Raw genomic sequence first — 18,474 nt, forward strand, 5'->3', positions numbered from 1 at the left:
CAGGATATGTGGGAGTCATTTTGTGCTGCCCCTTAATCACATGCATTGCATTTGACAGTTGCTGCCACATATATATCTATTTTTATTCTTCTAATAAAACATACCACTAAGCTGCCATTGTGTCTTCATTTGTTTGGCAGTCAAAGCTATTTTTAGCATGAAATGGTGTTGCTCAGACATCATATAACGAGAGTAAAATACATCCTGGTAGTAGGCTTTCTTCAGTTTATTGCAGATGGGCAGAAAGGACATTGCGAAGATGGCAGTACAGTATATATGATTTATCATATGACCTTAATCTAAGGTCAGTGTTTGCAGTATATGACTCTATATAGTATACCCACTTTGATCCCTAATTCTATTTGTATTCTCACACCAGTTCCGGCACGTCATGTCTGCACATATTTAGGGTTGCACGCTTATTTTATGACTGAGGGTTGCTTTTTCAAAAGGAAGAGATCTGATTCAAACACTGAATTCACATAGTTTCTTACAGCTTCCCAGGATATTTCTGCATTGTACAAAAGCTGTAACACTGGATAATGACCGATATCCAAGTATAAAATACAACCCCAATTCCAATGAATTTGGGACGTTGTGTTAAACATAAATAAAAACAGAATACAATGATTTGCAAATCATGTTCAACCTATATTTAATTGAATACACTACAAAGACAATGTATTTAATGTTCAAACTGATAAACTTTATTGTTTTTAGCAAATATTCGTTAACTTAGAATTTTATGGCTGTAACACGTACCAAAAAAGCTGGGACAGGGTCATGTTTCCCAATGTGTTACACATCACCTTTTCGTTTAACAACATTCAACAAACGTTTGGGAATTGAGGACACTAATTGTTGAAGCTTTGTAGGTGGAATTCTTTCCCATTCTTGCTTGATGTACAGCTTCAGCCGTTCAACAGTCCGGGGTCTCCGTTGTCGTATTTTACGCTTCATAATGCGCCACACATTTTCAATGGGAGACAGGTCTGGACTGCAGGCATGCCAGTCTTGTACCCGCACTCTTTTACTACAAAGCCATGCTGTTGTAACACGTGCAGAATGTGGTTTGGCACTGTCTTGCTGAAATACGCAAGGGGCGTCCATGAAAAAGACGTTGCTTGGATGGCAGCATATGTTTCTCCAAAATCTGTATGTACCTTTCAGCATTAATGGTGCCTTCACAGATGTGTAAGTTACCCATGCCATCACAGATGCTGGCTTTTGAACTTTGCGTCCATAACAGTCCGGATGGTTCTTTTTCTCCTTGGCCTGGAGGACACGACGCAAATTGAACCAAAAATACTTACTGCAATTTCTCGTGTATAATGCGCATTTCCCACCCCCCTTCAAACTAAATTGCCACCCTTGCGCATTATACATATGTATAGGGGAAAATGGAAAAAAACACATTTTATAAATGTAGAGGTTATGAAAACGCTGTACACATACATTCCAATATGCCACCGCCACTGAGAGGTTATGAGAAAGCTGTACACTTTCATTCTACTATGCCACCGCCACTTAGAGGTTATGAAAAAGGTGTGGTCTACACTTTCTTTCAAATATGACAAGGGTACGTATGACTGCATATGTACAGTTGTGCTCATAAGTTTACATACCCTGGCAGAATTTGTGATTTATTTATTTTCTTAAATAAATACGACGAACTGAACAGCAACCATCATTAATTTCTTTATGGTTATGTTTTGTTTAATGAGAATGCTTTTCTGAAATGGTTTACAGTTTAATTTGAATCCCATTAAAATAAAATGTGTTTCACCTTGCCCTTTGTTTTCTTTAAATAATTGTACCCACCTCACAAACTCTGCCTGGGTAATGAAAGATATGAGCACAACTGTGTGTTTTCTTATTTACAAAAAAAATAAAAATAGGGCTATGAAATTCAAAATAAGAGCAAGTAAATAAAAAGTATTACCTGTTCAAATAAACTTAAGAATAACAAAATACAAATAATACTTCATTTTGATCATATGGGTAGAAGCAAAATCATAAATTGTAAAAATGCATTATACACAGGTAGAAGGGTTTTCCATAATTTTGAGGTCAACTTTGGGGGTGCATATTATACATGGAAGTCACTGATGGTGTAGTGTGTGTGTGTTGGGGAAGAGCTTCCACACGCAGCGAATCTAAAGTATGAATCCTGTCTTGGAGCTAGCCAATCAGAGGATGAGTAGGGCAGGTTATCGTTCCATACAATGAATAATTTTTATTGTTGTGGTAACACCCCCCGTGTCGCTCACAACACAGCAAGCCGCTGGCAGAACGGTGTTTGCGTCGTAGATCCACACAACTGGGACCAAGGGAAAGTTAACTGTTTATTACATTCACTGGCCTGCAAGCTAGCGAGCTAAGGGCTGGTTCACTTGACCACGGCGACATCATTAAAACATCAGCACTCGGAGTTGTGTGTGTGTGTTCCCCACATAATACACACACATATTAAAAAGTTAACCGTTTACAAACCATAACCACAGCAGCACACATCAATATTCAGGTAGTAGTTGACTTCACCGAACTCATTTTCAGCAACTTCGTTTTGATCATATGGGTAGAAGCAAAATCATAAATTGTAAAAATGCATTATACATAGGTAGAAGGGTTTTCCATAATTTTGAGGTCAACTTTGGGGGTGCGTATTATACATGGAAGTCACTGATGGTGTAGTGGTACACTCGCCTGACTTTGGTGCGAGTAGCGTGGGTTCAGTACCCACTCAGTGATGGTGTGAATGTGAGTGTGAATGGTTCTGTGTCTATACATGCCCTGCGACTGACTGGTGACCAGTTCAGGGTGTAGTCCGCCTTTGCCCGAAGTCAGCTGGGATAGGCTCCAGCGCCCCGCGACAGTAAACAGGATAAGCGGTGTTGGTAAATGGATGGATATTATACATGTGTAAGCATTACAGTAATCACAAACAACTTTCATTCACAGGGCATGAGAGAAAAACACCTTTACTTTAATAGTTTTCTTCCAAGTACACTACTTATTGAAATATGACTAATTATTGTATGATGAAAGCTCACCTGTTAAGTCGCTCACAGGATGAGGCGTTTCGGACCGGTGAACCCACAGAGTAGGTTGAGTTGGTGGTGGAAAGTGGATGTTCGGGTAGGGCAGGACACGGTCTGGACTCTCTGTCTCTATCCTCACTTGGTTCTGGGATGCTGCCGATGCCCGTTGAGGCGCTTCCCACAGAATGGTTCCTACGATGACTAAAGTCTGACATGCTGGACGAGCGGGAGTGGCCTGTACTGTAGCCTGGAATGGAAATAAGACACTGTAGTGATGGAGGCAGAACAATCATCTCTGCTTTTCCATTGACACAGCTCATTTTACTATGCAAAACCAATATCTTACAGCCAATCAGCTAATTCAAATATTGATAGTAAAGGTGTCGTATATTACCAAACCAACTTTTTCTAGTATTTGGGATGTAATATTGGCCCTATTGGTGCCCCAGTAAACGTGAAATATGAATTAAAATCATCCACGCATTACTGAGTTCCAGAAGTTCCAGAGAGGCCTGAAATCAGGTCATTAAAATGTATTTTCCCCCCAAATGTTTTTTTGTGTCTGTTTCCCTTTGCCCTATTGGGGGGTTTAGATGTTGTCAGTCTTTGTCATCTGTGGACCTGTGAAGCCCTTTGAGGCTCTTTTGTGATTAAGGGCAATAGAAATAAACTGGATTTGACAATGCTTTCATCTGTTTGAGAAACAATGTTTTTGTGGGTTCTTCCCAGGTACTGTGACATTCTCCCTTGTTCCGAAAACATTGATGTTAGGTTCTTTGGAAACTATAAATCAGCCACATGTGAATGTGAGAGTAGCTGTCAGTCCTGTGACTGACTGATGATAAATCATGGTACATGGTATAACCTACCCCTCATCCCGAAGTAGTGGGGACAGGAAGCTATGAACCTTACCCTTTAAAGGGCATATGTTACAGCAACATCAGTCGTGAAAACGTGCCACTCGTGACATGGAGATTCATAGTGGTCGATCAAGAATAACGTGGCAGGAAATACGGCTTCAATGTCTTGAATTATTGGGCTATTAGAGCTGCAGTGACTCCGTCTCCACCTCCTCTCATCTTTGAATGTGGTCTCAACTTGAAAACCGAGGATCAAATGAAAACCTGATCCTCCCGTCTAACCAAGTTACTGGAAAATTTCACAACTAATTTTCTCAAGTGCAAAACATCACGTTATAAATCCAACCAGAGTTTAGCATTTTCTTCATAGAAGAATGGGCTTACCTGAGAGTTTGGACTGTTGGCTGGCATAGCTGGAAGTCCGCGAGTGTCCACAGCCGCCAAGATCATCAGACACCACAGGACACTTGACTTCTCGACTCTCTGCAACGTTATGAAACAAATTAGGATCTGAAATCACTATGTGAATCGTTTAACCAGAGCTAACCATAAAAAGCTGTCTGTAATACATCCCATCTATTCATTATGCGACTACAGTATAGCTTCATCACGCATGCGTATTCCCCCATTTTAAAGGCAAAATATCCAAGCCACACTCATTTGTCAGGAATGACGATACACACTTTCCTTCAGCACATGAATGTGATAAAAAGTAGTTGTCCGCTGTCAAATAACATTTTCTTTTCCAAAACGGACTACTATTCTGACAAAAACACAGTGCAAACATTCTATGCAATTAATGAACATTTTAATATGATTGGTAAAGAGCATCATCTATCCAGCAAACAAATTGTAACACACATGTAAGCAAACACACACAACTCACATGAACATGCTCACACAGTTCTATTTTTAGCCATGTAAGAGCCTACAGGGTCAGAGCATATTGTAACTCATCCAAAAGTGAGTGTGTTTAAATTATACATAAAAGAGCTGCACTTCACTCTTTCCTAAAACACACACTGATAAAGGAAACGAAAAGAGAAATTAAGCAGAGAGGAGTACTTTGACAAGCCTGGCTAACATACATAAACAGATGTATGTATGCAAGAATTGGGTAAGTAAAAAACTAGTAATATCTATCCATCCATTTTCTGAACCCACTACTACACATAGTCAACAGTAACATGAATTTGTATACTGGGCAACATACATTAAATTCAGTTATTTAGTTTACAGCTTTAGTAGAAGATATACACACACACACACACACACACACACAACTTCTAGGGGAATTTCAATCACACCAATTATGTATTACTCGTGCACTCACTGTAGTTGTCTCGCCATGCTTCACTATTTGCATATACTGCTGCACTATTTGCATATACTATTTGCATATACGTGCTGCACTATTTGCATATACTGGCCACTCATGCCAGAGTAGCATCTGCTCCATTTGCACACTGATTGAGGAGTATCTGTAACATTTGCACAACCAACATTGTCCCAGATGATCGCACTACTCGTCACTTTAAACCGTATACACTCCTTGAAGTCTCAGCGCCCTTTGCACAATGGTTATTGCACCGGACTATTGCAATATTAGTCATTCGAACTGCTCTAAGTGCTGGAGGACTCTGCATCTTTTTGCACAATTGTTTTTTGTCAATGTCTTTATATCCCCAAAGTGTTCTGTAAATTGACTCTCTGTTGTACTAGAGCGGCTCCAACTACCGGAGACAAATTCCTTGTGTGTTTTGGACATACTTGGCAAATAAAGATGATTCTGATTCTGATGAGTAGTTTAACATGGCTAATGAGTTGCACTGGAGATCCAATGGTCCCTGATAGTTCTTAGGTGTGCATAATGTGCCAATTGAGTCCATTCCATTTTTACAAAGGTCACCAATGAACTTCAACAGAGGGCACAAAAAGCTGGAACGTTTGTGAGTGAGTACAGTAAGTTGATACCCAGGTGCAGTCCTGCATCCTTCCCACTACAGTTAAATGACGTGCTGAAATTGCACTTCATGAAGCATTGCAAAGCATGCTGCGGGCTGACACCTTGCTCACAGAAAATTACCCAAAACAGATATTTTCCATTTACACCCCCACCAAACAGGGTGTGTTATGATTGTCACTATTCTGATAGCTCTAAATCTTGCACACATATTCCTTACTGTACCAGGCACAGGTGCATTGAAGAACAATGCAAAAACTACTACCAACTCAAGACAACGTAGAAGGCCTGAAGTGTGTTGCATGTAAATGAGTGGGATGACTAAACGGGGCTTGGGAATGGAATGTAGGAGTGACTTGGCTCACCACAGGAGGCTTTTTGCGAGTCACCTCCCCTTCGCTCCTCAAGCAGGCTTTCTCCATCACTTTGGATCCCAATCACTGTCGCGGTAGAAGGTGGCCTGGTGATGACACAGCTTGTCAGGAAATGTATCCAAATAAAGACAGCAGTAGTGTGAAACAAATTACAATTTGGGGAAAAGACCAAGGTTGAAAATGAATATACTGTATATACCAGATACACATCATGAATAATATATCGTTGGCAAAAAAAAAGACTTTCTTCGATTTTCTTCGAGGTCAATACTTTCCCCCGGGTTGATCCGCATTTGTTTCTCTGTGCTGCCAAATTTGCAGACTCAATGGAAGGAAGAAAATAGGACGGCCAAAAGTGTGCAACGGTGCCTTGAAAAAGTATTGGCCCCCTTCTCAAATGCTTATGTTTTTGCACGGTTTCCCCACTTTAATATTTAAGATGATCAAACAAATATAAATATCAGACCCAAGTTAACCCAAGTTAAAAGGCTGTTTTAAAATTGTAATTTCATTTAAGGAAAAAAAATATTCTGTTACCTGGCCCTGTGTGAAAAAGTAATTACCCCCTTGTTAAATCAAGAATTAATTGTGGCTAATGACAATTTTTTGGTTAATCTTCACTGATCACACGCCAGCCTGATTACCTCCAGACTTGTTCAATCAAGAAATCACTGAAACAGAATCAGGTCAGTCTAAAGATCTAAAAAAGCTGCAACAAAATGACACGATCCAAAGTCGAGAAATAATGTAATTGACATCTGTCTGTCTGGAAAGGGTTACAAAAGCTAATTCTAAAGCTTTAGGATTCCAGAAAAACAGGGAGAACCACTATCCTCACATGGAACCTTCCAAGTAGTGGCCAGCCAAGTTTACTTGGGTTATGTTTCTCTGATATTTACATTTGTTTGATAAACATTAAAGTGGGGAAACCATGCAAAAATATATGAATTTGATAGTGGGGGGGGGGCAATACTTTTTCACTGTATATCAAAATGAGACTAAACAGGTGCCTTTGTTACATACAGATATAGAGGCCTGATTTCATACCACTATTTTAGTATGAATTCCTATTATACGGGGCTCTATGCTGCATTCAAAGACATGAGTTAAGTTTGGTTTCCAAAAGGACATTTACACACTCATCTCCCCTTTATAGGATTCAGAGCATGTCAGATCTTTGCCAACGTCAATGTAATAAAATGCTCCTTTTCACTCTGTTAAATTGACCTGCTCCTACACTTCAACATTTAATTTGCTCTTTCTTGGCTCATGCTCAAACACATTTCATGAAATCAGTAGGGTATTTTATGCGATGTGCTAGAGTGGACAAGAAAATACTTTTAACAGTATATAGTTCTCTCAGTTTAGTACATTGACAACTGGCAAAAAGTTATTTATACTTACGTTTTAAAACAGGGATCTCCAGACATTAGCTGAGTAGTGATGATGACCTATAAACCAAAAAAGATTACATTTGTCAGGCGTGACTTGCCTTGGATGTACTCCAACATACAACAGCATCAGCACAAGCAAGGAATGCTTGGGTGCTTTGACCTATGATGTAAACATGGACCGTCTGCACGTCCTGATAACTCCAAATGTACCATTTGGAACGCATCGCTGTCAAGCCTTTTTGTCCCAAATTACGTCCTTGTGACGCGCAATAACAAATGTGGCAAGACAGACTGCCATTTTGAAAACAATGAGGCATCGTCCTGTTGCAGTCCGACATGAGAGCTGTGGAGTTCCAAAGTTACCTTAAGAATGGAGTTATCCTGGCGAGTATTTTTGGTATCGTAACCCTCCAGCAGACATCTTCGGGTTGTACTTCCTGAACCAGCAAACTCTGATAAATTCAGATCTGCAAAACCAAGCTGTAGGAAAAATCATGACAAGATTCTTTTTCGTGATAATATGGCTATGAAAGGAAAAAGTCAAAAAAAAAGAGCAGAGGACCTAAAAAAGTTTATATGCTTTTACCGACACAGAAAGATGTGTGCCAACCCACCTCCAATACCGCTTGTATGCTTTGTTATTTGCCTTCACGTTGTGATCATATAGGTAGTTACCGCACCGTCTTTACATAAAATGTTAAAACATTTACACATACCATTTTTTTGGGACAAATATAATTTTTTTGCGGATATCAGACATTCAATGTGCAAATGTACTTGTACAATTCACCTGAGCAGATAAAAAAAACACTCATCTAACAACAGCACAAAGCTTTGTTTTTTTTTTTCTTATGAAACTTTTAGCATGCCAGCAACCCAAAGCATAATGTTAAATCCATTCCAGAGGTTGCCTTATTTTATGATGTTGGCTTTTTCAAGGAAGAGCAGACGCATGTTGCCAATTCAAGAAGTGCCATGCTGATAGTCTGTCACAAAAACACTAAATGATGTAATTAAAGCAAAATAAGTATTAGTTTACCTTTGCATATGCTTTCCCCCCCTTCAGCTCCTATACAAACAGAAACACATTACAAAACGTGACTACAACATTTCAACTTTTTTTTTTTTTTTTTTTTTTTCATTTTTAAGTTGGACAAGAGCACCCACGTTCATGTCGTGTAAACACAGACGCAGCTGGTGCCTCACAAAATGTTCAATGTAGTCACCAATACTTTACAGTGTATTTAATGGGCATGGTAATCTGTGATCAAGTGTGAGGAGCTCGCCCTAGTCACAGGGATCCCGTTTGATGTGCGGACTGTGCCTGAGACTCACAAACATTAACAGGGATGCATGAGAAGGGACTTCAATCTGCACATGGCTTAAAGGGGACTTGTTTTGCCAAACCAACTTTTTGTAGTATTTGGGATGTAATATTGTCTCTATGGTGCCTAAGTAAACGTGAAATATGAATTAAAATGTGAAGCTTGATTAGCTAATCCGGGTTTGCAGTGGCTTTCCGCCACCTGTGGGGGTCGCTCGTGTATCGTCCATTGTCCCAGCCCAGATGCGCAGGTGTCACGGAACACAGCAAGAAGGAGAAGTCTTTATTGTTGAGTTTCTCCAGGCTGGCTGGTGGTGGAAGTTAATTCATTTAGCGTTTTGGTGCGAAACCAGATGGTCTTTATCTCAGCTTTGATGCTCCTTGACTTGTAATTCACTTAGCGTCCGTGTCCGAAACCATTTGCAATGGATAATAACTATTCTACAAACAGTATAAAAAACAGAGTAACAACCGTAGTAAAAACTGTACTATAGCGGGACCGCGAAGCAAGAACCATGATATAGCGGAGCATTACTGTATCTGTATTTCGCGATGATAAGTTGCAGGGACTCATTGTTCCAGGGCTGGGACTCATTGTTTTCACACATGTGCCTGCTAGGATTTACATATGGGGCTTTTCCACCAACCAGCCCAAGAACTTTAAGTTCTTGGTAGCAGGAGTACCTGGTAGCAAAAGGTTCCTGTGGCCCATGTGGTTTGTGTTTCCATCGCACTTATTAGTTCAGGGTAGCTTAAGCAAATGAGGCTGATGTTGCTCATTACTGACAGCTACTGGATTTAAAAAAAATGCTGGTATTTAAAGCTTTCAATGTCGGATTGTATAGCTTAATCTAAATTTCTAATATTTCTGATGCCTTTAAAACCTAACCCTTTATTCAAGGTGAGGCAATTAGAACTGATTCTCATTTGCAATGCCAACCTGGTTAGACAGTCTTTGAGGAAGGGAGTTTTATTATATACAGGTACATTTCAATAAATTAGAATATCCCTCCATCCATTTGATGAGCCGCTTCTCCTCACTAAGGTCGCGGGCGTGCCGGAGCCTATCCCAGCTATCTTCGGGTGAGAGGCGGGGTACACCCTGAACTGGTCGCCAGCCAATCGCAATAATAATGGTCGCCAGCCAATCGCAGGGCACATATAATCATCCGCGCACACATTCACACCTACGGGCAATTTAGAGTTGTCAATTAACCTACCATGCATGTTTTTTTTTGCAATATGGGAGGAAACCAGAGTGCCCGGAGAAAACCCACACAGGCACGGGGAGAGCATGCAAACTGCACACAGGAGGGGCCGGGATTTGAACCCCGGTCCTCAGAACAGTGAGGCAGATGTGCTAACCAGTCGTTCACCGTGCCGCCACATTTATTTATTCAAAAGGACAAGTTTTTCTTGGCATTCAGGCGATTACATTTTTCTTCATGTACATACAAGTTCTCCAGCTTCAGAGAACATCCGCTCACATGCCTTTTATGGAGCTTTTATTCATCATGTGCTATAATTTAATACTTAACTTTTTACTGTATCACATTGTACAGTTTGTATATGTACTTCCATTTTGCTTTGTTCTACTCATCTGCCTGCAGCTGGGAAGAACTGGTTGGCATTGCAAATACCTGACCTGGATAAGGTTCAATAATTTAAAAATAAATAAATAAATAAAACATGACTTCTTGGACAGCTCTTGGTCAGTTGCCCCCCCTTCCCCGCGTACCTTGGCGCCGAGGTGGCAGCGGTTCCCGCCGCTAAACCCATGGCGAGGTCTGCCACCAACATGCTCGATCGGTGATTGGAAGTTTTGCTTTTCAATGTATTTTAATCCTCTTATTTCGAGCCTTGCGTAACGCCGCATAATGGAGGCTCTGTGAAAGAAAAGGTAAACGCCTACAGAAGTCTGTCAACCAATCAACATTCGTCAGCACCAGTAAGGCCGGTAACACGTTACAAAGTACCAAAAATCCGCCATTTTGCAAAGTAACATTACTTTTTCCGGGAAAGTAATTAGACTACAGTTAAATCAACAATAGTTTCTTTAGCATCATCAATGGCTCTCACCAAATACTAATTTGTAGCTGGTGATTTGATAAAGAGACAGTCCAACTTTGCGGAAGCATTTAACTAAGACCGCTATTTTTTTCAACAAATAGAAGAAAGCGATTGGGAAGTGATTGCTTATTGCACAATGCCCAGTGATGGTGCACTACCATAAAAGTGGAAAGAAATGATTTCACTGTCGCCACACTATTTTTGTTATTTTCCTTAGTGAAAAGTGTATTTGATTGTTGTTACTTTTTTATTTACACATTAAGAATATCAGTTAAGAGTCTTTAGAGAAGTGTACCAAGAATGGTGTGCTTGTTTACGTTTGGGTACTTACTGTACTGTGTTGGCATGTCAAGTCTGCACTAAGTTGCTGATTTAATGTGGCTACAACTACACTAATATTTAAGTTATTAGTTCATGTTAATGACATAATTCTGTAACTTGTGTGGCGTATATTAGCAAGTAATGGGCACGGTTAAGTTAATGCTTTTTTTTGTACTCTGGGTAAGTGATATTGCTGCCACTTGGCAGCTGCTGAAAGTAACTAAATAGTTACTTTTTTTTAACGTAGTTACTTTTGAAATCAAGTAATCAGTAAAGTAACTAAGTTACATTTTCAAGGTACCTCTGGCAACACTGGTCAGCACAGACCACCCCCTCAAAGAGTCCCTGGTAGCTCTCGGAAGACCCTATCCGCTAGGAGGAACAAAATAATCCAGAGGGTATTTTTTTTCGGTGGGGACACTGGGGGAACGCAAGCTACCAGGGTAGCTAGGGAAGTTCCTGCACTGGGAAAGCCCGTCCAGTCTCAAGTGTAAAATGGTCTATGATCCCTATATGATATTTCTTATAAACAAAATATATATAACTGCTCTTACAACAGGTCCTGCAAAGTACACTTAGTGAGAGAACATGTGGCCCGAATCGTGTTATTGATTGAGTTGCACTTTAGTCCCACTACGGAGAAATGTTTTTCCACACAATTGAGCTCATTGTAGTCGTCTGCAGACTACCCTTCATGCTACTCTGCTGATCAGCCGGTGGCGACACAATAAGCAAAGGTTATATATATAAAAAAAAAAAAAAAAAGGACATGATGAATCATAGCAATGTACAATTACTGTGGCAAAAGAAATAAAATAATAATACATCTGTTTGTTTACATCACACAGGTGACCATTAAAACTAGAAGTCTCTGTGGCTGCTATCAGGTAACGTAATTACATAACAATTGAGAAAATTGTGCAACAATCTACGGATTTGCTCCACAGTGTACAAGCCCAGATGTCATGTTCCATGTGGACATAAATCAGTTGAAAATATTGCGATCAGACAGACAAACACCGGTGAAAGCACATCTGTGTCAGACGAAATACATGAAACCAATTACAATAATGCTTCAAGCACGTTTGTCCTTTGGAATCGGGAGCCAGTTAATCTAAGAGCCAGTTGAAACATAACACCGGCAACAGCCCGAGGGAGGGATTTGTTGCATGGCAGAGCCACTCAGTATTTGGGATGGCTTCAGTTTTCAGTAATAAGCTTCCTTTCTCACACACATTTTTTAAATTCTCACCTAGAGGTCTGACATAGAAAAAAAATGATTGTCTTGTAATCTTTTTTTTTTCTCTCTCTGTGAGGTTTTTTGCTTTAGTCAGACGGTAAATAAAATAACGCAAGAAGTTTTTGGGGGATGTACATGAGAGGATTTTTGGTATGTGTGAGGAGCTTTTTTTGTTGTGTGCGAGAGGTACTGTAAATAGTTGTGTGAAATATACAACACTGCTAGTTGCCACCAAGTAGTGCACTCATGGAGCCTCAATCACTTAAAGGATTAATCAAAATCCCTTATACACAATCAACCGACTTCTTGTGATCAATAAATCGATTAATTGTCATTTTAGCCCATTCCCTCAAACCATCAGCACTAATTCTACATACAAGTCTTACTCTGTCTGCTGTAACCTTACACAGATGTACCATTGAGGGATTAAAGTATGAATTGGGGAAAAAAGTAAAAACCTATTAAAAATAAAAAATACAAAAATCACTGCGTAATGTGTACTATAATGTTATCACATAGGAGACAAAAAATGAGACAGTTAAGAGAGCAGCTCTGCCCCCATAAATGGTGTACCTTTCTGACTGATACGCGACACACGCAGGGGTCCAGTACACCAGTGCCAGCATTGGCACTCATCTTACAGGGGAAAGAGAACCTTTTCCTCCACCGCACACAGTTGGCCTGGACTGCCTCCCTGGGTGAGAAAAGGAAAACGATGTAAACCATTGAGTCAAATGTGAAGTGTGTGCTGTTTGCATATCATTATACTTGAATAGTCCATATTCTATGACTAGATTTCATATACAAGGGGAGAACATGCAAAATCATGAAGGCCACAGCTGAGATTGGAACCCAGAACCACAGAAATGTGAGGTAGGCATGCTAACCACTAGTTCCCTGTGCGTTTGTAATTAATATTCATGATTGATTAAATGAGACAGTATGTAAAATGCTCTCTCTTACTATGTTAATATCCATCCATCCATCCATTCTTCTGCTTATCCAGCGTTGGGTCACGGGCTTCCTTCTACCTAGCCACTTCGTCCAGCTTTTCCAAGGCCCAGGATCTTTCCCAGGGCCTCCACGCAGTGGGACGTTCCCGGGACACCTCACCAAGGAGGTAGCCAGGAGGTATCCCAACCAGGTGTCCGAGCCACCTCATCTGGCTCCACTCAATGTGGAAATGCTGCAACTCTACTCTGAGCCCTTCTCGGAAGACTGAATTTCTCACCCTATCGCTAAGGAGGAAACTCATTTCAGCCGCTCGTATCTGTGATCTTGTTCTTTCAGTCACCACCCGCAGCTCGTGACCATAGGTAAGGCTGGGTACATAGACTGATCAGTCAATTGAGAGCTTTGCTTTTCGGTTTAGCTCGTTCTTCACCACGATAGATTGATGCAGAGTCCTCATTAGTGCAGACCCTACGCTAATCCGTCTGTAGATCTCCCACTCCTTTCTTCCCTCACTCGTGAACAAGACCCCAAGATATTGTCGTTGAATTCCTCCACTTGGGGCATCATCCCCAAACCGGAGGGGGACGATGTTAATTAAAATAAATAAATAAATACATCCAAATATTAAGGGCTTTTTATTTTGCCTATGCAATAACTCCTTCGCAAAGTTTTATTCGTGTTTTATTAACCCTACTAATTACAAACAGAGGATAACGAAAATACACCCTGGCTGTGACTACTGTACATTAAATATTCCCACTTTATCCACAACTATTATTATTATCACATATTCCAATTGGGCACGATGTACAGTAGTGCATTGTTTAGCAGGATAAAATAAAAGAAAATTGATTGATGTCTCAATTAAGAACGAGAGACACCAACCAAAAGTATCCACACTATGTTAAAAAACAAAGATTTTCAACAATTGCATTGACATAAGATCACTGGACTCACAGACAAAAATGACTGGATCAGGCTAACATGCTCTTGTGCTTGATCACTGTTGTGTGGGCACTATATGGATTAGCCTAGTTAATTAAATTTCAATATTTATTAAGTTGATTGCATTCTCAACCAGTGACCGGGGGTTAAGAAGAAAGCAATGTATAGTCGACGATCTGTCACTTGATGAGAAAGAGAAAACCTGAGTTAAAAGAGAAAATGGTTTGCATGGGGTGGGCAGCGCGCTGATACCCAGCATGGCTTCTCTCACTAGCATACTCACCCACGCACCGCACTGAATCCCTTCTGTCAACTTATTCAGATTGATTCATTTTAGACTAACTGTATAGTGTTGATGATTTACAGTAAATGGTGGAACTGCGACATACGTTTACATAAACTAATGGTCATTACACTGACAGGAGCATGAATGTGTCTTACAATTGCAGACATGTAATGAGCATGATGTTGAGTACGTACAGAAAGTACGTACTGTTATAACAGCGAAGACGGTGCAGTGTCAGCTTAGTTATTAAGAGCAAACATACAAGCTCATGTTGGAAACTGGAAGCCTGCCTTCACTTGAAATAACAAAAGCAGCAGATATGAGTGCTGACTTTATCCTGAGGATGATAAATGTGACAAGAGTTACAGAGGGAACTCCCAGCCAGCTGGACACCTTTCTTGGGGAATTCAGGCTTGCTAACATGTACTGCAGCTCACAACACTTCTTGGCACACTGGAATCTTATTAGTCATTGTGAGTAAGCTCAGTTTAAAGCACCAACATGAAGCTAGGCCAAGCTCTCTCTATAGACAAATGGGGGTTTTTTTTCAATTCGCTTTGTTTCTCTTTTTGTATTTGAGGCTTTGTCAATTAAAAGGAAATACTAAATCTACAAACTGGACAGGGATTTCATCGGTAGATATAACCTTTCAAAGATGAACACTTGGTACGCGTCAACACTGTTTAGGGGAGAGCTGAAGAGCAGTTTCTCGATGACAAACCACACCAAAAGAAACTAAAAGCTCATAAAAGGACATGCTGAACTTCCCTTAAACTCACAGTTTGGATGACTCAACGAAATTTGTGAAGAATTTTGGTTTGATGATCAGGCATATCAGACTGCTACAGAAAACAGTATATACACAGTGTGCAGAAATATTAGGCAAGTATTTTGACCATATTAGGAGCTGGATAAACATGAATGCTTAATGGATTTAAGCGTAGCAGGTGCTCCACTCCACTCGTATAGTCCACATAACTATTTACAGTACCTCTCGCTCACAACAAAAAGGCTTCTCTCGCACACCATAAATCCTCTCACGTACTTACCAAAACTCCTACTGTGACACAAAAACTATGCCTGCTTAAAAGGGATAAAGATATTCCTTTCTGCTTGACCTAAAGGCGAACAGGAAAAAAAAATAATAATAATAAAAAAAAAACTGGTGAAATGTTGTTTATTTGTGTAATGAATGTGGGTGTGGCCTAAGGGGATCAACACCTTATATAAAGGTGTGCGTAATTATTAGGCAGCTACTTTTCTTTAGGCAAAATGGGCCAAAAGAAAAGATTTAACTGACTGAAAAAGTAAAAAAAATTATCAAAAGTTTCTCAAAGGGTAGTACTCGAGATATCTAACATATTGGGGCATGATCACAGAACCATCAACGGTTTGTTGCGTATATTCAACAGGGTCGCAAGAAACCTTTTGCGAGAAAAAAGTCTAACTGCCAAAGATTTGAGAAGAATCAGGTATGAAGCTACCAGGAACCCGTCGTCTTCATGTCCTGTCGTATTTCAGAACGGCAACCGACCTGTAATACCCCAAAGTACAATACGTTTAGTGTTCAGAGACATGGCCAAGGTAAGAAAAGCGGAAAAAAGACCACCACTGAACAAGACATAAACTGAAGCATCTCGACTGGATCAAGATTTCTCAAAGGTTTTATGAAATGAGAGTGACTCTTTACAGACCAGATGGATGGGCCCAGAATCCATGGCTTATCACCGTTATTGAACAGACGGCTGGCTATATTGGTCACTGATTTCAAATATATCCATCAGTTTCTATCCATTTCTATTGGAAGGTTTTGAGTTGTTTTCTTATAATTCTCAAACAAATGAAAAGAAAAAAGTGAGATGGGAAAATGTGTTTTTAATTTTTTTTATAACTCTGCACACCAACAGTTATAATTGTCCACATGTTGATACTCTCCTAAGAAAGCCTAAAACTCACTTTTACTTTCTTAAACATTCTTGTTTTAGGTTTATTAACATTTTGGAATAACCTAAAGCACTGTTGTTGGTGACTATAAAAATAATCCTCAAAAATGAGACTTGCCTAATAATTCTGCACACGGTGTACTCTATCAGTCACGTCAGTTTTTGGGGCAGGTGCTGAAAACCAAAAAAAGGGCACCCATTAACACAATCAACAAAGTCAATAATTCAATATTTATAAAGGATGTGTAAGGAAGCTGCAGCGGATAGAAAAAGTCTACAAACCCGTTTAAATTAGTGATGCACCGAAATTAAAATTCTTGACCGAAACCGAAAACCGCAACTGAGGAACGCAGTGCTGAAAACCGAAAGCCAAAACACTGAAGGAAATGATCAATCAATCAAACTTTATTTGTAAGCGCTTTTCATACACAAAAAATGCAACACAAAGCCCTTTACATTAAGTCAAATATAAAAATAAATCAAATCTGCCAATTAGGAATTCCAGCTGAAGAAAAACAATCACAAAGCATGATGTCGCCACGACCATTCACTACGACTTGGGTGCTCTTCTGGTGATGCACAGTGTTTTTCCCCTCACAATTTCAATAGAATTCACAAGAAATCTGGAACAAAATATTGATGAAAATCACCAGAAGCAGCAGGGTAATTCATGGTAAGCACGTCCGCCTCACAGTTCAGAGGTTGTGGATTTGAATCCGGGCTCCCTGTGTGCAGTTTGCTTGTTCTCCCTATGCTTGCATAGCTTTTTTCTAGGTACTCCAGCGTCCTCCCACATTATAAAAACATATTTCCCAGGTTAACCGAAGACTCTAAATTGTACATAGGTGTGAGTGTGAATGGTTGTTTGTCTACATGTCCCTTTAATTGTCTGGCGACCAGTTCAGGGCAAACTCGTAGAGAATAAAGTCTGGACAGTGGCATGCAATGGTGCCATATTGTCAGTCAGCTTGACATAATGTAAAGCAATTGACTTTTTCCAAGATTTGCCATATGTGAGTGATATTTTCCACAGAAACCTCACAATCCATTGTCTGAGCTGCGTGGGAGAAAACCCACGCAGGCACATGCAAACACACAGGCGGGGCTGGGGATTGAACCCCGGTCCTCAGAACTGAAACCTCACAATATATTTATATATTTATTCATCTTAATCACAGATTGTTATCATGGCCATTTAGTTAATTGTAACATAAATAGGCTATGATTATCAAGACAACAAACACTTTTTAACCAAGGCCGTCAGAGGGTTGGCGGGGCATGCATCTGCAATCGCACCCACCCCTTTTAAAAAAAAAAAAAAAATAACAAAATAAAAAAATTGCTTTTGACACATTCATTTGTTTGGTGTTTGGTCCTCCCACATCCCAAAAACATGCATGGTAGGTTAATTGACAACTCTAAATTGCCCGTAGGTGTGAATATGAGTGCGAGTGGTTGTTTGTTTGTATGTGCCCTGTGATTGGCTGACAACCAGTTCATGGTGTACCCCGCCTCCTGCCCAATGATAGCTGGGATAGGCTCCAGCATGCCCGCAACCCTAGTGAGGAGAAGCGACTCAGAAAATGGATGGATGGATGGATAATATAGGGTTGGCCTAACACAGTAGTCATCTTTTGGGGATTTGCAGCAAACAATGCATCCGCACGTCTTGCCCAGGATGAGTGGAACAGCCTTCAGCACACAACAAGCAATTTTGAGAAAAACCTCAAAAAAATCCACTTAATAAAGGCCCAAAACT

At 40.1% G+C, this 18,474-nt stretch overlaps 1 protein-coding gene across 1 annotated transcript in view; it reads right to left on the reverse strand.

Annotated features, from left to right (window-relative positions):
* fam102bb (family with sequence similarity 102 member Bb) overlaps nucleotides 1–18,474 on the reverse strand; it is a 28,280-nt gene that overhangs the window by 6,525 nt on the left and 3,281 nt on the right. Inside the window, exons 2-8 of the mRNA XM_061683875.1 lie at nucleotides 13,161–13,281; nucleotides 8,672–8,701; nucleotides 7,996–8,112; nucleotides 7,643–7,689; nucleotides 6,230–6,324; nucleotides 4,286–4,384; nucleotides 3,054–3,288 (exon numbers count right to left, since the gene is read on the reverse strand). Of these exons, the coding sequence (XP_061539859.1) occupies nucleotides 3,054–3,288; nucleotides 4,286–4,384; nucleotides 6,230–6,324; nucleotides 7,643–7,689; nucleotides 7,996–8,112; nucleotides 8,672–8,701; nucleotides 13,161–13,281 (744 nt within the window). The remainder of the gene's footprint in view (nucleotides 1–3,053; nucleotides 3,289–4,285; nucleotides 4,385–6,229; nucleotides 6,325–7,642; nucleotides 7,690–7,995; nucleotides 8,113–8,671; nucleotides 8,702–13,160; nucleotides 13,282–18,474) is intronic.

Source organism: Phycodurus eques, chromosome 8 (assembly GCF_024500275.1).
Source record: "Phycodurus eques isolate BA_2022a chromosome 8, UOR_Pequ_1.1, whole genome shotgun sequence".
Lineage (NCBI taxonomy): Eukaryota > Metazoa > Chordata > Actinopteri > Syngnathiformes > Syngnathidae > Phycodurus > Phycodurus eques.